Consider the following 20,514-nt stretch of genomic DNA (forward strand, 5'->3'; position numbering starts at 1 on the left):
CAGCAAAAAAAGACCACACATGGATCCAGGCAAAAACACCAACTGGGACAACATGTAGGAGAGGGAGAGGGTTAAAGTCTAGAATAATAAACCTGGGGCATTGTGAAATTGACTGACGAGATACAGTAAGACTCTTGTAGACTGGTCGTCTTCTAGCGCGATACCGCGATGGGACAAGCGTGCTCGGTGCAGGATGCGGCGTTGTATTCTGTTCTACGAAATATTTTGAAGACCCTGCAGCATCGATACTCAAACTTGATACCTTTTATTGGGCCAACATTGAAAACTTTGTAAAGTTGCATACGCTTAAAGGCTGTCTCATTTTTAGGTGCAGCTACATATACTGGGCTAGGGAGGGAGATCTTCTTTAGCTAAGTTGGGGAAGATAGATTTGTCTGCTGCATCACTGCTCAAAGGGTCACATGCAAAAGAAAGCTACTGATACTATCCTGTCTATGCTACTGTACTTGTCCTTCTGAGGCAGAACATCATATAACGATGTATAGTAGAGGGGTTGGTATCTACGAGGGGTTGGTGACAACGGGGTAGCCCAATGAAAATACATCTTTGAACAGTCTGTAAAGTAATAGAGAGGTGCCAGTTACCAGGAACAAAGAAATTGTAACGATGTCATATTTTTTAGAATTTTACCATTATTTAATTGGAATCATTTTTTGAAATGTATAGTTACAGCACACACATGTGGCAGCCATGGCTCAGATTTCCTTCCTTTTGGTTGCATAACAGGGGAAAGATATGTTCATCCCTAGCAGTTGGAACAGGACGGGTTCCCCTTTTAAGCCCCCATTTAAATATAGATCTCAAGTTGTACTTCTCCCGAGCATAAAGATGACTGCTCAAACTAATAAGTCTGCTGATTTTCTGGTGCACATGCAGATGTTGGGCTCACACTGAGCGCACATGTCTGGCGTTCCTAGGAAAGCAATAAAATTTGGTTTAAAGAGAGATCATAGGATTACATACCATCTGCGTCAATGTCCAGATTAAGAAATGTTACTTTATACAAGAATTCCATTCTTGCTGGATGAGGAGCAGTGGAATACTGTCAGTGGGGTAAATGAACATCTGGGTCAGAGGAAGTGCCACCAGCAAGGTCTAACCTTCAGTGCCCTCTGACTACTCGGGGACTCTCTTTGTGTCAGTAATATTTCAAATGTGTCGATTGTATTCAAAATGGCACACCATATAGGTATGGAGAAGCCGCGGGACTGGTCTGTCTTTTTTCTCATTAAGAACCTTCTCATTTAAGAAGAAGAAAAATAAACACAGAAGGAAAAAATAAATTTAAAAAGGAAGCTCAATTCTGAAATGAACAGGTACGGAATTTACTTTGTATTCTAAACTGCTTTGATGATCTGTGGACCTCTAATTGGTGCTGCTCTTGTTTTAGCAAGTATTACTAAATAATAAATGTACCTTACTGTTTGAACTCAGTGGCTTACTTAAGACTTGGTATGAAAAGACATGTTGTTCACTTACATTGCAAGTCTACAAGGGATCTTGACAATTAGCCTTTAAAAAAAAAATGATAGGAGAACCAAAGAAACTTTGTGCACTTACAGAAAACAAACATAATATTACAAAGAAACAAAGCAAAATTACATTTACAGCACCTTTTAGGACAACCATCAGGACAACTCTTGATAGAGACGTTCTTATGGTATAACAACCCAATGACGAGAACAGGAGGCTGAGAGAATGATCGATGAATGCTTGGGGCAATTAACCTATTGATAGTTAGTATGATGCTGATTCTGGAAGTCCGTATTCCGCTATGGAATGGTACAGACAGAGCCCCTTTCTCCCAGTACAGCCAATAACCCTCAGTGCCTGCGGTCTGTGTTTTCCATTCATCCAAGCATGTCCAAGGGAGCTTACGGACCAAAATTTTACCTAATTGCTCCCAGGCATATTTCTATGCAATTACACGTCTTTTTTTTTTTTTTTTTTGCATAAAACCTCAACATGATTTCTCTACCTTTTTTTTTTTTTCATTCCACCTAATGGTGCAATCAAGCAAAACATTTTGCAGCTTACAATATTTATCTCCTATGCCATTTTCTGCTAGGATTACGGAGTAGATAGCCCTTATTACCAGATTCCATTGACGCCCTAAAACACTTTATAACAACCAGACAAAATCTCATCAATGTAATGCTGGCCATCACTGAAATAGCCGATGAGTTGTTGCTTTTCTTGGTCAACCACACAGCTTCTATTTGTACAAAATATTTCCTTCCCAGAAATAGTCATTTTACTGTACATGGGCCTTCGTAGTGTAGTTAAAGCCTATCTAGAAAACCCAAGAAGTGCTGACCATATGTGATGGTGTATTCCTTCCATACAACACAAATAATTAATTTCTGCTGCTATGGCAACAAAGCATTTCAGCTGTTAAGAGTCCTTTCTTTGTTTCAGATAAGGACAAGCTAGAATAGACCTGAACAGAGGAAATATGAGGGAATACTGTAGGTGGAACTGCATCTTAAAAGAAAATGCTAAATGTTGGATAAATTGCTTGAATATGACCATACCTGAGACAAGACAACATTGCTGTTTTATACACATTACACTTTATAGCCATTCTGAAATTTGCCACGATGGCATTACAAACGTATTTATTCGGATGACTTTTCTGTAATGCCATTAATGGTGACAGGCGCTTGCCGGGTGCTGCTGCATTACACAGAGGCATTGTCGTAACACATAAAGGTTATATAGATGACTTTAGCATGGCTTTCCTCTGATATGTCAATGTAGGCAGCATGTCAAAAAAACATCTGTTCTGTACTGGGGTATTTTTTTTTTCTTTTCAAAGGTGAAACCCCTGATGAAGCACAGCCTTTCATTTCCTTATGTTTATATAGTTTTAGAAGTAAAAGCGCCCCCTTTACCCATTAGACATAAAGCAGTAACCAGGGAGAAGAGAAGGGCTCATTGTCGTCCTCGTATTTTGTGTGTCAGGGGACAATGATGGCTTTAGCCTTACTTAATGGGTGGCAGTGAGGAACACTATGATGTCTATGTTCCAGCAAAGGTATGAGAAGAGACATGAAAGAAATAGGCGATCCACTGAAAAAAAGGTATGTTATTCTAAAGAGCCAATTCATAAGCGCGGGGCTTAAATTCTAACAAGGATTTGTACTTACCCCAGTGCTTCATGTAGGTGCATATCTACAAGTAAATATATATCATGCATACAGTCCTCCTAAATAGAGATCCGATGTGCAAGCATATGTCAGAATTATAGTACAGTAAAAATACTTTAAAAAAAAAAAAAAAAAAAGATACTTAGGGGATGGTAGATAAGTGGAACAGATTTCCAGCAGAAGGCTATCCTGAATCTAAGATGAGACCAATGACTGATTAAGGTCTGAGTCAGGGAAAACAGGCAGACTAGATGGGCCAAATGAGTCTTATCTGCTGTCAAATTCCTTCTGTGTGTGTGTGTATATATATATATATATATATATATATACACACATACACATATAGACACACATATACATACATACCGGTATATATATATCTATAGACACACACACAAAAATGTAATGAGGCTAATACACGGTATGCTAATACTTTTCAGTACATTATGCCATTAAGGTGATACATTTCTTGCAATTTACATGAGAAGGTTGTCAATGTGATTCGGGTGAATCCTTTGTTGTGTTGGGTAGAAGTTTGGCTTTTCACGTATGAATAAGACACGGTATGTGAGCATAAACAGTGTACGCAAACACTGTATGTTGCCGTGTGATTCTTCTCCATGTATTAATGTTTGGATTATGAATGATGGTAGAGCAGCGCCACATGGTGGCAGTTTTGTAGAACGCACCCACATTCTCACACATCCACGTAATAACGAGTCTTTGTCACTGGGTGTGCGACTAATTGGGAGCTGTGACCTCGTCGACAGAAAAGTCCAGAACAGAAGGGAAATGATCTGCGCACAATCAACATTTTGTTCTATGCACTACAAAACTGGTGACCATTCACTTATTACTAATCTAGAGTTCAGACAGAGGCCGATTTGTTCTGGAGTACAGGCTCTATATACATAGAAATATATTTCTACATTACAGGTTAAAAAGAATATTGTGTGGGAAATTTGACTCAAAGAATGAGCCTTCTGTTTCCAGAACGCAGTTTTATTTCGTCACAGCGCAGCTGCGAGACACATCTGAGATGTCACATTCACTATTGAAATGAACTAAAGAACGACGTTACATGAACTAGCCCTGGGCCTGATATGCAAGCCCTGAAAGGCCACAGATGGGAGTTTAACACATACAAGGTGACTGCGCCAGAAACATTATGGCAGGGCTGGTTTGGGGCACAGATCCTAAACAGATGTTGAGTTTTAGTTACAAAAATGTGGTCACCCCCCCCTTTTACAGAGTAATTTCTCTTGTTTCAGGACATGTAAAGACATGAGCAATCTGGCAAACCGGGCAGTCCTAGAACTCAACTGCTGCTCTCGTGGCAGCACCAATACACCAGTGTGTGGCCACGGGCTACATACACGTGGCCACGCAAGTTTACAAGCGTAGTGTGCAGCTGCGTGTATCCAGTTGGCTGGCAGATACGTCATTTGGTGGCGGGCTGTGATTGGAAGAAAATCTGGTGCACAAACTGAGCAATGGTGGTAAACTGAGCAATCACCAGTAACATCCTACTGGTTGCTATGTTAACTGCCCCGTTTTGTACCGGGACCTGCATTGTAACTATATAATATAATTCAGTGATAACGGATTCAGGGTTTCTTACTATTATGGCAAAATAAACATTCTATCTGATATCATATAATAATCATTATGTTTCCTCCCAGCATTGATTAATCCTACCCTGCAAAAAACATGTCTCGTTCCAAGATGTAGAGAGTCCCTATAGTATTATAGTATTGTTCAGGCACTATTTAGGGACTACCTATGGGGCTAAAATGGTTTGTAGATTATTTTATTAAAATAAAAATATCCATATGTTACCTAGAGCAGGAACACAATATCTTAATTACCAAGATACAACATCTAGTGTCCCCATGATCTTTCAAGTCTATGTGGTCTGGTTGAACATTCACTTCTCTTGAACAGAGAGGTCCCCTAGTTTGTCCTGAGTGGCAGCTACACTCGGCTCCCCTGTCTGAGCCTTGGAGTAAACGCGTTCACCAAAAATGGTACTGCCGACACGGACATTCGTCGAGCCAACCTCGATCTAGGAAGACAGAAGAAAACACATAATTATCAAGTACAGTGAGGCAGACAATACACACGATGAGAAGTTTAGGCAACAACCCAAGAAAGACCTCTGGGTACCATCAGCAAAGACATATGCAATACATGGGAAAGGTGAAAATTAATTAATTTTTTTTTTTTTACATAACACAGATTTCCCTCCTTGTCCTGGAAACATGTACTTTTTCCTCTTTTTATAGTTGCAAACCTTGTCAGTAACGTTGTGGAGTCTCCAAATGTTTCTTTGGGACGCTGATCAAGTCAGCTCATGGGAAATCCTAAGCCTTTATGGTTAGAAGACTTACCTTTTCTCAACAGAACATGAAGCAAGGAAACTTAATTTCTAACCTATCCATACAAATATCCAGCACTATTTTATATAGTGTCATTTTACACCAGCAACCTACTCACCGCGTGCTCAAAGTCATTAGACATCCCCATGCTGAGCTCCACTTTGTCCAGCTGGAGTCCCAGTTTTTCACACACCTCCTGCCGTTCAGCCAGCAATAACTGCAAAGAGAAGAAAACCAGTAAATCCACTTGACCATTTTTCAAGTTACTTTAATACATCAAGTCCTTTAGCTCTGTTACAGATGACAAACGTGGCCTTAATATTGGAAAAAGTCACATGCCAACAAAATCAGCACATTATGCTAAACTAGAGCGGCAGGTATGATACTGAACTGCATGAAATAATTTATGGCAAACACACACACGGTGTGTATATATATATATATATATATATATATATATATATACACACACACATACATACAACACACCAACATTGGGTGGGGGATAAATAAGTTTGTATTAAGCACAAAACATTCGGCCATGATTCATGAAGGCTTCTTTCACGTTCCAAAATGTGGATATACCCCAACAGGGTGGATACCTGAAAATCTGGGTTTGGACCTTGTGTGACATCATGACCAAAACTTCCGATCGTCATCAATCCCACAAACTCCAGGCATGGGCACTTCTCCACGATATGTTTCACTAGTTGCACAGTATCACCTGCAGCAAGGCCATGTTTACCTGCAAAGAGAGTGGGTTTGTTTACCTGCAATGACCACCTTCCACACAACTGACACAATGAACCCGACTGCTCGGGCGGCTCATCACGGCACTTACTGTCCTCATCACTCGTTTTGACCTGCACCATGATCTTTAACTTTTCGGACGAGCCTTTCTTTTGCCAGGAGCTGTTTACTTTGTCAGCCAGTTTCACAGAATCTATGGTTTCCAACATGTGAAGGTTTGGGACAGCTGGGAAAGGAAGAAGTGTAGATTCCGATAAACAAGGATATATAGTCTTGTGTTGTTTCAGAAGAACCCACCATATAACTCCTAAAATCAATGGGCAGAAGTCACTGCATCTCAGCCGGAGCAGACAGGGATATGCCTTCTCATATAGAATCCACAACAGCAGCTACGAGGGACTTACCAACCAGCTTATTAATGTGTGTCTTCTGGAGATGTCCAATGAAATGCCACTTGATCTCTGGACAAGATGACAAAATCTAGAACACAAAAAAACCAAGTCAACAGTTTGTATTAAACAAAACATAGTAATAAAAAATAAACAATGAATATATTTTGCTAACGGACAGGAAAATATAACTTAACTATGATTATAAATACCGTATTTATCAGCGCATACCACGCACCGTGGTATAACATGCACCCCCACCTGGACCGGAAGAGAGGAAGACGCTGCTCTAGGATTTATTGGCGTATAACACACAGGTAGGGTTTGCGCTTCTTATTTTAGTTATAATAGTGCGTGCTATACGCCGATAAATATGGTAGTGGCTTTTTAAGTTCATTGAATAACATTTAGCTAATGCACTACTTTTTAACCCGGCAGAAATGGTATTTGTTGGAGAGCGAGGGCAGTTCTACTGATGTACCCGGGTGATTACCTCCACAGGGGTACTTCTGACCTTGCATCCTTCTACCTGCTGCTAAATTAATAAGCCACCATTATTAGTAAAACCCGTATAAATCAGTGAAGAGATAGGGAGAAATGAACGGTCTTACACCTATATCTGCGGTATACTCCCGGCACTTGCCATGTAGATCACATAGGTAACGGATAAATTAAAACTCACCCTTATTAAATAGCAGGCTAATGAACCTTAAAGAAAATGTGATTCAATGCACTATATATACTTTGTATATACACTGTGTTTGTATCTACAGATTAGGGAACATAATAGATATGTTAGAAACCCACCTTATATTTATCCCATAGGAGCAGCCATTGCTCTAATAGATGGGCATGATTTTCCCTCCCCTTTTGTTAAGTTACTGCCCCTCTTTGGTTGAAGCTGATTGGTCCTGGTTGTCTTTGTAAGGGCGGAGCGAGGAGAAATGTAAAGGACATCAGGAAAGGGAATTAGATATGCTATTTCTGCCACAGATATCAGTTCCCTTGGGTAAAACAAACAGTCCCTTACTTTTAAAAACTTATAGCACAGAATCAATTTCAACTGATTGAAAAAAAGGGACAGATTTAATAAATGTAACTGATAAAATATGCATTGGAAACAATTCAGTGTGTATATAATATGTATATTCTCTGTGGAGACTCGGAAAGAATGGCTTTGCGTAATGCATAGGTAAAACGGGTAAGAATTCCAAAAAAAACATTATCTATAACTATGCATTATTCAGAGCCCATTCAGCCATTCTTGCTCCAAAAACCTTCAAGGGTCGGACCTTCCTAATTTATGGCGAAGTCGGAGAGATGAAGCGTCGCGACTCACCTGCAAGTTCCCTACTTAAGTAAATAAACCCGAAAGTGAAATTCCAGGTAATTCCAATAACTTACATTTGTGTCTGAAGCCTTTTCACTAAGTTCCTGGACCTGAAAACAGAGAAAGGTCTTTAATAACAATTTAAAGAAACAGAGCAAGATTGTTAGCCCAAATACCAGGTGAGAGTACGCAAACACAGCCGACAATATGACGGCGAAACCAAGGAGAGTACAGATTTGCTGTGCAAGAGGTTCTTGGTAAGATCTCCAACCTATACCGCAGCTCATTAAAGCATAATGTTACCTGCTTGATTACATGTAACAAGAGCCTGTAGCCCCTAATGTAATTTTCACACTGGGATTGAAATGGGTCAGCTGTTTCCTCTTATCTCTTAAATTGGACACTCCAGCCATCATATGCACGTGACAGCTGTGTGGCCCCTAGATTTTTATGCTGTCCCAATTGCAAATCCATGCACATCACAGCTAGTTGCCTTGCATGTGATGCTCTCAGACCCCCGTGCTCAGGTGCAGAAAGCGCTGATTTTATTACAAGCACTTTCCTGCCACCAACTGGCTGCTTGAGGCAGCTGCAGCAGCAGAGCTGCATATTAATGTACTAAAGCATTACGGTACTAGGGCTGTCAGGGACAGACTGTCTCTATAACTCATTAAAATTGTTATTCAAATGTTGTTCTTCAGGAAACCAGACCATGATCACATTATAAATAATATCTATAGATTATATTTATCCCACGATTACAGACGCAGTAACTCTTCCACCACCCAGTGACATTTTAATTTAAATCAATAACGACTTATACGTGGAACAGTCATAGCACACGGTGTTTCTATAGGGTAATAAACAATGCTTGATTGACCACGTGATAAAACAATATATCAACTTACATAGTTCTCCCCGAAATATCTCTGTCCGTGTTGGTAAGCCTCGATCACCATGTCTGCCGGCTTTGTTTTACTGACGGCCACCAGCCTGGGCTGAATAGATGGCAGAGCCTGGAAAGAAAAGAGATACTTTTAATAAAGTGTTTAGAGCAGGCGTGTGTATGTTGTGCAAAGATTAAAGCAAGATGAGCCATGTTCCTTTTATACGGGAATTGAGAAAAAAAAAGACATGCATATTCTTCACAGCGGACAACGACAATATTCAGACAAAATAAATTAGGTAAACACAACGGGATAAGGTTTCCTGGGAGTTGTAGTTCTAACACAGCTGGGGATCTAGATCAGGGTAATATTTCTGGAAATGCAATATGGTTCATTCTCTGACACTATTATAATAATTATTATTTATTAATTTAAGGACTCAGGAGCTTGCAATCTATGACAATTTCATACAAAGGTCCCCCGCTCATGAGCTTAGATTGTAAAGGGATTATTTGGCTTCCTGGGAGAAAAGATGGGGTCAACGAGGCAGCGAGTAGTCCTAGTGTATAATATACACCTACCAAAGCTGCTGTCTATTGCAGAACTATAACTCACATAATGCTCAGCCAGCTTCTGCTCCCTGTGCATCCTGGCAGTTTGTCATCAACAGGTAACGCTTGCTGTTTTTAAAAATGGCAAACAAATATCTTACATTTGGAGTATTCACTATTAAAGTCCCATTAAACGCTATTTCTTATGTCACAATAAGTGGGAGCTGGGGGCACAACATGAAAACTGCACCCTAAGAATACACAGAGATTCTACAGGTATTGGTATTAGAAACTCATTTAATGCCGAGTGCCGAACAGCTCTCTGATGGGATTAATAAAACATGAGGTATAATAGGTTAGGTCACTAGCTGTGCAAAAGCAAGTAGAATGGTTATTTAACACTAATAATTGTAAATACTAAATCATCCCTAGACGGCTATTTGTATTAGCTATTGTAATATCACCTGTGTTCGCCTGGCTGCAGCATGTTGCACTCTTTCTCGCACAGACTGCAAAGCTCTCCCTATCTCCTCAGACATGCCTGCCCTCCACATTCTAGCCGGCTACTTCCGTTCCATTAGCAGCTAAAACCAAACGCTAAATCTCCAGCCAATAGAAATCGAGCACTCCGAGCGTCAGCCAACTGCAGCATCGGAACTTTGACAATGGGGCGGAGCTGCAAAAAGGAAACGGGGAGGGAGGAAAGCGGCCATATTGAGAAGGTCAGAAAGGAGTTTGGATTAGTCATAGTGAGTCGTGACTGATGAAGCTTGACCTATAGTAACGCGTTTATTGTCAATGTGCTGCCAGGAAGCAAAGCGAAACGTGTGTCTGTAACTTCAATACAAAAAGAATGCAGCCATTTCCATGCGCTAAAATGCACTGGAGCCAAGGTGTACTATACTATGTGTAGTTAGGAGCTACAATGTCTGCAATAACATGGGAACAAATACGTGTATATAATAACTATACGAACACTTCAGCCATCAAATACACATTAAAGCTGGGGCGGCCCCTTTACTGTTTTATGGTGAGGGGGGGGGGGTTTGTAGGACCCCAAGTGACTTTCCTGCCACTGATTAGCTGTCTCGAACAGCCAATCAGTAGCGAGAAGCATTGGACCACAGAGGCGATGTGAAGCTGCGTCGCTGCAGCTGCAACTTCTCCCTAATGCAAATAAATTTTGTTTTCCAATTTTCATCAATGCACATGAAAGGTAGGTATTATCCGCATCTCTGGAAGGTCTGATTGTGGAAGCAGGCTACTCATTCGCTATCCTTAGAAAAAAGACAGGTGCCAAGATCTCAGGTACAGGCCAAAGACGAAATCATCTCTCAGGTTTAGACCAGAGGTGAACTATAGCAATCACATGGAGGGTTACACTGATTTCTGTAAACTTTGTCAAAGCAATAATCTCCCAGACTGCTGGTACTTATACCGAGTGAATACATTGTGAGCATTTACTAGCACTTAAACAAAGGCGTCTATCATGTGGGCAATATTAAATGATAGGCAAAGGTCCACGGTATTATTTCTTATGTAGTGCTAATGAGATATAGACCTAGTATGTGCTTAGGTGGTTAGTGTTAGTTGAAACTTCAAGTTTTCCATTGATGTCCTCGCTTTGCTATGTGTGTGTAAGTGCATATTGTGTATAAGTGTATGGATTAGATTGTGTGTGTATGTATGTTAGGTGAATGGTGAGCATGCGTGTGTGTATGTATGTTTATAAGTCTAAGTGTATAGTGTTAGAGTGAGCATGCATGTGTGTGTGTGTATGTATGTTTCTAAGTGTAAGTGTATGGTGTTAGAGTGAGCATGCATGTGTGTATGTATGTTTCTAAGTGTAAGTGTATGGTGTTAGAGTGAGCATGCATGTGTGTATGTATGTATGTTTATAAGTGTATGGTGATAGAGTTTCTATGTATATTTATGTATAAGTGGAGGGGCTGTGTGTATGTATGCGTAAGTGTTTGATGTTACAAGTGGTGTGTGTGTATGTAAATGTATGGTGTTAAAGTGGCTGCTAGTGTGTATGCACTTGCTCACTCTCTCTTGCACCGCTGCAGCTTTCTCTCTGAAGGTCGAAAGCAGACTCACTTTTACCGGGGAAAACATGTCTGCCAGCCAGTGTCACGATGGATATAACATAATATCTGGCAGATGTGCAGTGGGTGCCCAATGCAACTGCAGGGGCCACATGTATAATTAGGTGGTTTGCCTCAAGAGCGGCCCCAGGGGAGGCGGCCTGCCAGGAAATCTCCTGGTATCTCCGTAGGCCAGTCTGGGTCAGCCCCCTGATTGGAGGAATGAGGGAGAGGCTGTTCCTGTGGCTCCGCCCTTTGGTGGATGTGCACCGTTATGTTAATCATTACTTTTATAAATGCACCTACTTTGTACGGATCAAGAAAGTAAAAGAGGCTTACAATAGAAACAGATCAAGGAATATATTAAAAATAACATGAATTATGTTATATATTAATGATAAAATATTTAATCGGAATCCCAAGATCCTGTTATGCATGGTGAAAGGGGAACGATGTATTGTATCAAAATTCTGTTTACAGCTGTTATCAAGCATTTTGTTGGGGAGGTAAAACACATTGGACGGAGCCTCTGGACACACCCTCTCCCTTGATTGGAGGAATTGGGGAGAGTGTTCCTGCACCTCTCTTTCTCTGTGAATCTGCGGTTGGCGGAGACGGTAGGTAGAGAGAGCAAGATTGCGAGACAGTGTCAAAGTGAGCGTGCGTAAATGAGAGTGCGAGGGAGAGTGAATTTCACTTCCGAATGGAAAAAGCGCTCCGAATTTCATCTGAAACGAAAGAGCAGGAAAATAAATTCTTTGTCCAAAAATAAATGGACCAAAAACTAGATGAAAGATAATTTTTGGTCCATTTGCACAAGTCTAGTAATTCGACTGTGTTTGAAGATAATTGAGTTTGGAAGTCCTTTTATCACTTTGTTTCTACATCCTCCTAAAAACTTTTGTTCGCCTCAATCTCTTGCCATTTGTGTTTCTTTCTTTCATTCCTTTCCATCATTGTCTTTTGCCCCATATGCAACTTACCAGGTCATGCCATATGACTGAAGGCATCTGGAGTGGTGCAGTTCCACCAAAATGGGAAAAAGAGCACATCCCAGTTTCCTAATATTTGGTTATGGAAGCTTAAATCTGGGTGAACCAGTTCGGCTCAAGCTGAACGTCAGGCTCAGCTCATTGGAGGAGAACTGCAAACCAGAACCAAACTTCCTTCCTCTACAGGTTTGCGTCTTCTACCACGGAAGTTCGGCTAAAACTATAGGTAATTAATTTTTGTACCTATGCAATATCGATTTTTAACTTTTTTTTTTTTTTTTACATTTTTTATTATTAATCTTATTTTTATTAGTCATAATATTTAGCCCCTTAAGGATCAGGGTTATTTCACTCTACAGGACCAGATCATTCTTTCTGTTTTTGCTATGTTTTTTCAACTGGTCTTTCCCTCTCATTTTGTCTACCTACACAAATAATATCTGTTTTTTAGGTCACATTTATTCACAGTTTTACAGGTATACGAATTGTACACATTTTATAAAAAATATAGTAATGTATTCAAAATGTACTACCCCATATTAATTTTCATTTATGTTAAGTTGTATTTTAATTACCTAGCCCTAATAAATTCCCCACTAATTACCCCCACCACATAAACTTCACAATATAAACTAACAAGTAAATATAAAAAATAATTAACCCCTTATGGGGCTTGGGACACACTGTTTCTTACTGTTCTCTGTCTCTCTCCTGCTCACCTTAACAATGCGAAGGGGAGAGGCAGAGAACAGATACAAACGCAAGTTTTGCCTTTGTCATCTGACAGCGCATGTGCATGTGATTGGCTGTAGAAGCAATCATATGGACATATGTAAAGTGAATATGCTGTAGATTGACCACTCAGGTCGTGGAATGGGCAGCAAAAGCAATCACGGTGACATGGAGCAATTTTAATGTCATTGGTCCTGTAGGACCATCTTTTCATGACGTACCTGGTATGTCATCAGTCAGGAAGGAGTTAAACCTCCTTTTTTAACATTACGATGAGCAGATGTCAAATTAAAGTCTATATGTAAAGGTATTAATGCGTATCTATTCATATTGCAATTATAGTAACACTTGGCCTAATCATTGTTGACCATCATTAATTATGTATTATTTAGTTGTTTAATTAAAATTAAGAATTGGTAAATGAGACCTTGATTGCTACTGGTTTTGTTACATGTTATATTATGGCCACTTGTTTCTTTATCCCAAGAATCTCTGATAATATTTAGCAAAGGCGATATATATACTACACCTTGGAACTGTCTATACCAAAGACAACAACAAATTCTTGTTACTATTTTTATTCATTTTGTTGTAAAATGTAACAAGGGACAGTTAATTTATTTTTCCATTGTTCTTTTTGGCTCTTGGGCTTAAAGCACAACCCATGAATGGAGAATGCTGGTAAAATATGGTGATGTAATATTATCTTTTTTTATTAAAATGTGTTACGTGGAGCACAATATTCTTGGATGTTGGGAAGTCCGGGTACTACACAACAACTCAAAGCACTACGGTAGATGGACATGTCCTGGGCGGCATACCATTCTCTTGTCTTCTCATCATAATACTCAACTTTAAAAGTGGTTGTAAAGCCATTGAAACCTCCAATGACATAGATTAGGTCATCCACCACCTCAATGCCGAAGTTGCTACGGCAGGAGAGCATAGAAGGTAGAGGGAGCCATGTGTTGGAAACGGGGCTGTAACATTCGGCACTGCATAACCTATTAGTGCCATCAAATCCACCTACCTGCAACAAAGTAATAAGAAATAACATGAGAATAATAATGTAAAGCTTCCTCGCTTCCGGTATTGTTACTATACATTTCTAATTTTATGTCTACTACTACTTCTTAGCAGACGTTGTAGACGTGGGATTATTTAACGGTTTATATAGCTGGCATAGGTTCTATAGGTCGGCTGTGATATGTTTTTTTGCCTCATCAAAATACTACTATTATAATGCTGAAATTTGTTAAAACAAACTGGTATAAACAATGCTGTGTTTCTAACATTTATTATACTATTATTAGCTTAATTTGGCTCCTCTAGGTTGTAACGTTGTTAGAACAGGGCCCTCCTCACCTATTGTTTCTGTGAGTCTAATTGTTATGTTATATACTACTTGCCATGTCCTGTTTACCCATTCTACAGCACTACAGAATGTGATGGCGCTATATAAAGCAATTAATCGTAAATTATAATATTAGCATAACCCAATGCACTTAAAAACATTCTTCAAAAGGCATATATTTAAAATTAAACATAATATATAAAAAGGTGATTACGGTGGAAAGTTGTATACGTCCACGGTAACCAGTGGAATTACTTCTTTGCTTTGGTGATAAGAACACATTTCAAACTTTCACCAGAATCATATTTTATACAACCCAAGTATGTTCTGTAAAATATGGGCCTCTAACCTTTTCAGAAAACAAGTACATACATATACATTGGCCACAATAAGTCACTGAAATATGAAGTGTTAACAAAATCCCCATACTGCATAGATGTGATGTCCGTAGGCTACAACTCCTACACCACTGCGCCTGCTTCTCATCGGAGTTACCATGGTCCATTGGTCGGTCTTGGGATTGTAGACCTCAGTTGAGAACAAGCATTCGTTGCCATTAAATCCACCACATATGTAGATCTACAAATATACAATACTTGTTAGAAAAACAGTAGTCCCCAGGCATGGTTTGCTTATTCTAAAGACCAAATTTTAAACCCCTGCCACACATAAGAAATATGTATATATTCAAAACATAGTGTAGAGCTGAAGTAGGCTGCATCTTGAATTTTTTTGAAGATGCCTTGTGAGCTCTATGTATAATTCCCTGGTACGATTGTGTGATATGTCTTGGACTGCTTCTAAGCTCCATTAACATGTGACTGAACCCCTCAATAGCAGGAACAACACCATAACTGTTTAAGTTTAATAAAGCTAGTGATAGTGACACACCTTTCCAGAGAGTGTGGTAGCATTGGCATCACTCCGTTGTTCGATCATAGGTGCAGTCAAAGTCCACTGATTAGTCTCTGGCTGGAATTGTTCTGCGGTGTTGAGTCTTACGTAGCCATCAAATCCCCCCATAGCATAAATCAAGTTCTGTAGTACCGTGACACTGACATAACATCTTTTAGAATGCATTGGGGCCACTTGTTCCCATAATTTCTTCACTGGATCGAATCGCTTCACACTGTTAAAGTAGTGCAAGCCATCAAATCCACCAATGATGTAGATAAAGCCCTTCAAGTACACTACACCATGGTAAGCCCTTGGATGCTCTTCGTCGCACATAACATGGACCCATTGAGCTGCTCTGGAATCATAGGTTTCGATGGTACTTGTAGGGCTTCTGCCACTCCAGCCACCAATAGCAAATAAGATATTATAAGGGAGGCGTGGTCTACAAAGTGGGTTTCTGAAGTTGGAACTGGATCGTCCACTCATGTTGAAATGAAAAATAGCTTCAAAAGCATTAATAATAATGGGTTTACAATCTTCTCTGTCCTTCACATAGATGTTGGTTTTCACATTGTTTAGGAAGTATGCTATTTGTATCAATCCCAGTCGAACCTGGTAGAGAGAAGACTTGTTACATTATGTAATGGGTGGGATAAAATATTACTTCTCAAAATAAGCTTTTGGGACCTCAGAGGTCTCTTTCATTCATGGAGAAGACCTCTGAGGTCCCCAAAGCTTATGTAACTTCAACTTTTTGTGTGTGTTGGCCCAATAAATGGTATCAACTTCATCTTAACAGTCCCATTTTGAACAGTATGATTTATCATTAACATAAAACACATCAAGGTGCGCTTAATGAATCAAACTAATAAGAGATTAAAAAAAATTACTCATTGTATTTGCAAAACAAAAAAGCAAGACTTTTGTGGGGCATTTTGTCCTTAAAAATAAAAGTTAAAGCACATATAGGTGATCGAGTATTTTCAACGATACCTTTGGAAGCAGGATTGAGATATACCGATTCCTTTTTTCCGGATCATGGTCAATCCATTTCAGAATGGCTTCAAACACAACATTCTCTTTATTAATATTGAGTTCATCCCTCTCTATGATGTAGCTGAGCTTCATCACCGACAGTTCCAAGAATTCCTCAGACGTCTTAAAGATGTTCTCAAAGTTATGCAGGATAAACACAAAAGCCTTCTGACACAGTTCGGGACAGTAGTAAATTTCAGTAAGACTGCAGATACCAATGCAATTGTCGAAGGAAAGATGAGACGTAAGAAACGCACAGCACTCTCTTACAATACCCATGATGTTAAACTGATCGGCAGCAGCCAAGAGTTGCTCTACATTACAAGTTGTGACGGGGACCCTTCTGGTGTAGGCATACTCTATAATCAATTCCATCATGTCTGGAGAGATGCCTGGAATGTTGTACACCCTTTTCTGCATATTATTCAAAATACTTGTAAATAAAACTCTGTTGGAAAAAGTAGACGTCATTAAAAACCATCTCTGTTAATAGTTTTCTAGGTCACCGGGGCTTGGGGTGACCAGGTCGTTGTTTCCACTATGTATTGTATAGCAAAGAACTGCATGAAAGTTATTGGTGATATGTACAACATATTAACGTATGTGTCCCCAGTTACAGGATAAAACAAAGAAGGCTGTATCTACTAAAGTAGGAGTTGGCAGGAGAGTTGAATCTGTTGTAATAAGTAGTCACATTCATTAAGATTTCTTGAACTATTTATTGAACTATGCAGTATGATATAATATATTTTAACACAGCAGCCCTAGCTGCAAGATTATAGCATACCTAAAATAAGAGCTGCAGCTGCAGAGGATGTTCTTGTGAGCCTTGAACTCTACGCCATTGACCATGATGACGACATCACACAGTTTACCCTCTAGCCTCAGCTCGTTGAAGACAGAGCAGGCCGTGGTGCTCAGTTGGCGTTCCATGGCTCTCTAGAGTAAACCTAAAGTGAAAATGTCCTCCAACCAGAGGAGATCACTTGGTAATCATGGTCTGCAACTTTCATTCCAGACAATGCTGATCTGCAAGGGGAACCAAACGTTCTAATCAGACCTCTGATGACTCCATTACCTGAAACGTTGCCCATGACAACATAATACAATTCTATAACGCTCATGTCCAAATTTTATGTACAAAAAATATTGGCCTGACTAGGATTATTGGCCTTTTTAAATGGTAGGTAAATGAACTTACCAGTGATGCTTAGCAGCCGAGTCCTCCCCTCAGTGCCCTGTATGTTACGTTGCTAGGAGTTTTGCTGAAACTAATCATAAGCACAGATTTAACAATTTGCACAGAAAATCACAGAACCCCTTTTAGTGCATGCAACAGATGAATATAATAATTTAAGGTGCCAGTGAGTTTTTTTTTTTTTTGTTTTGTTTTTTTTAACCCCTTGATGACAATTGCCGGTCCGGGCACGTCACGGAAATTCAAGTCGATAACAACAAATGACGTGCCAGGACCGGCACATCATTAAACGGGTGCAGAAAGCGATCTATTTACGCTTTCTGCACCGAAACGGCGTTGCTGTAATGCCTCGACCTCGAGGCATTCAGCAACGCCATTATCGGCACAAAGGGGCCATCTCTGGCCCCTCCCCGGGGCGTCAACATCCGCCATACTTTGTATGGCTGCGGACGCCCGTTTTAAAAACGTTTAGGAGGCGATCAACGATCGCCTCCTAAACTTAAATGGTGTCTCTGGAATGCCTCAATCAGGAGGCATCCAACGACACCAAACACTTACCTGGTGATGGACTGTGACCGCTCCGGAGAGCGGTCACAGCCGCAGCTGCCGGTGATCTTCGCCATCAGCAAGATGGCGGCGGCCCGGGAAAAAAAATAATAAAGATGAAAAGGTTCGCTAGACGGTCTCCTGACCCTCTAGAGAACTCTGGCTCCACTTGCAGGTTGAATATAGGTACTGCATTCAACCATGCAAGTCAATGGAGCTCAGTTTTCTAATCACAGTGTGATTAGAAAAAATAAATTAAAAATAAAATAAAATTAATAATAATTAGAAAAAAAATAGTTAAAAAACAGTAAAATGTAAAAATAATTTCCCACTGATGTCACTATCAGGGGAACCTTCAAGTTGAAAAAAAATGTTAAAAAATTTAAAAAAAAGGCAAAAAAAAAAAAAAATATATAAAAAATATATTTTTGTGAGCAAGTCCTAAAATTAGCATATTAGCTTAAAACAATTCTCGCATGGAAAGAGTTAAAATACTGGCATATTAAATGCCCATGGGGTGTCTACTTTAAAAAAATGTATGATTTGATGGGGTAAATTGAATTGGCCGGGTTCAACAAGGTCCCAATTAACACGGGGGGAAGGATGGCCACACATCTAATTTCCAATTAGAAAAATGCACACGTACCAAATGTGGCCTTTTAGTTCCCCCCAAAAATGACAAACCCATGCATGTGGGGTATCACTGTACTCAGGAGATGTTGCTGAACACATATTGGGGTGTCGTGTGACAGCAGCATATACCAGGAGCTGTAAATTCATACATAAAGTAGGTGTGTGGGGGAAAAATACACACAAAAAAATACTACTGCAAACTTTGAAAAAATGCTGGTGGTAAAATGTGTGCATGCAAAGAGTTAAAATACCAGCATTTAAAATACCCTGGGGTGTCTAGTTTTCAAAAATATATGGTTTTGTTGGGCACACTGAAATGGCCCGGCTCAAATATGTACCAAATAGGGCATGGGCAGTGGATCCCCAAATGCCAAAGTTCAACATTGAAAAATGCGCATGTCCCAAATGTGGCCCTTTTGCCCCCAAACAGCCAGGCAAAATCATTCATGTGAGGTATCGCTGTACTCAGGAGATGTTGCTGAACACATATTGGGGTGTTTTATGATAGTGACATATACCAGAACCTGTTTATTCATACCTAAAGTAAAATGTGTGTGAAAAAACAAATGCAAAAAAAGTTTGACAAAGGCTGATGGTAGAATAAGTGCTTGGAAAGGGTTAAAATACCAGCATTTGGAATACCCTGGGCTGTTTAGTTTTCAAAAATATATGATTTGATGGGGTAAATTGCATTGGCCGGCTTCAAAGATACCCGAAATGGCACATGAGGGGAAGAATTACCAGATTTGGAAAAAATGGCTTTAAAATAGCAAAACGCTACCTGTATTTATTGCTCCATAACGTGCAGAAAAAAGCAAAAAAACATAAAAACATTGGGTATTTCTAAACTCAGGACAAATAGTAGAATCTATTTAGCAGGTTTTTTAATTACCTTTTATAGATGAGTAAAAGATTTTTCAACTAAAAGTTAGAAACAGTCATTTTTTTCTAAATTTTTCACCATATTTTATACTTTTTTTAATAGTAAATAATATGATACAATCAAAACAATGTCATCTAAAGAAATCCCTTCTTGTCCTGAAAAAAACAATATCTAATGTGTGTGGGTTCAGTAAACGGGAAAGAAGAAAATTACAGCTAAACACGAGCAGCGCAGAAATGTTAAAACGGCCATTGTCACGAAGGGTTTAAAGCAAGTAGGTGGAACAGCATCTTTAAGTTTAGCATGTTTGTCAAATTTTTGGGGCTGAATATGGGAAACCAGAATTATGGACTTGATGGTTCATCTTGTAATTTACCTATCTATGCAGGAGATGAACCACTTTTTACGGTGTGACATTTTGTACGAATATATCCTTTTTGGGCTGACTTAAAATATTGTGGTAAATCAGTTTGTACATTTGACTGTTTTGCACATTTATTGATCCTGTTTTTGCACCTGGAGTTACTTTATAACAGTATTCATCATTGTTTTCCGAATGATCTCTCTGTAATTCACGTTAAGGATGAAATGTATTCGGTATAAGGGTTACGTATGTTCACTTACTTTTTAAATACCATCAAGATTTACTAATCAATGCCCTTGAGTCCTCACCTTCAGCCCATGGAAAGGGACCATTCATGC

The 20,514-nt window shown here is 39.5% G+C and overlaps 2 protein-coding genes across 2 annotated transcripts; both read right to left on the reverse strand.

The window, feature by feature from the left end:
* Positions 1-5,097: 5,097 nt before the first annotated feature.
* On the reverse strand, positions 5,098-10,009 carry LOC149300130 (pyridoxal phosphate homeostasis protein-like). The gene is made up of 8 exons (XM_089485565.1): positions 9,920-10,009; positions 8,926-9,033; positions 8,092-8,127; positions 6,703-6,778; positions 6,390-6,524; positions 6,151-6,293; positions 5,667-5,765; positions 5,098-5,235 (listed from the first exon to the last, which is right to left on the reverse strand). Exons 1-8 carry the CDS (start codon positions 10,007-10,009, stop codon positions 5,098-5,100), a joined length of 825 nt encoding a protein of 274 aa, XP_089341691.1.
* A 724-nt stretch (positions 10,010-10,733) lies between these two features.
* On the reverse strand, positions 10,734-17,485 carry LOC149300131 (kelch-like protein 10). The gene is made up of 6 exons (XM_089485566.1): positions 17,340-17,485; positions 16,511-17,000; positions 15,512-16,129; positions 15,050-15,199; positions 13,986-14,296; positions 10,734-10,806 (listed from the first exon to the last, which is right to left on the reverse strand). The coding sequence occupies exons 1-6, from the start codon at positions 17,483-17,485 to the stop codon at positions 10,734-10,736; spliced, it is 1,788 nt and encodes a 595-aa protein (XP_089341692.1).
* Positions 17,486-20,514: the final 3,029 nt, after the last annotated feature.

The sequence above is a fragment of the Sceloporus occidentalis genome, unplaced genomic scaffold (genome assembly GCF_023333645.1).
Source record: "Sceloporus occidentalis isolate IW3139 unplaced genomic scaffold, rSceOcc1.0.p SCAF_26, whole genome shotgun sequence".
In the NCBI taxonomy this organism is placed as follows: domain Eukaryota; kingdom Metazoa; phylum Chordata; class Lepidosauria; order Squamata; family Phrynosomatidae; genus Sceloporus; species Sceloporus occidentalis.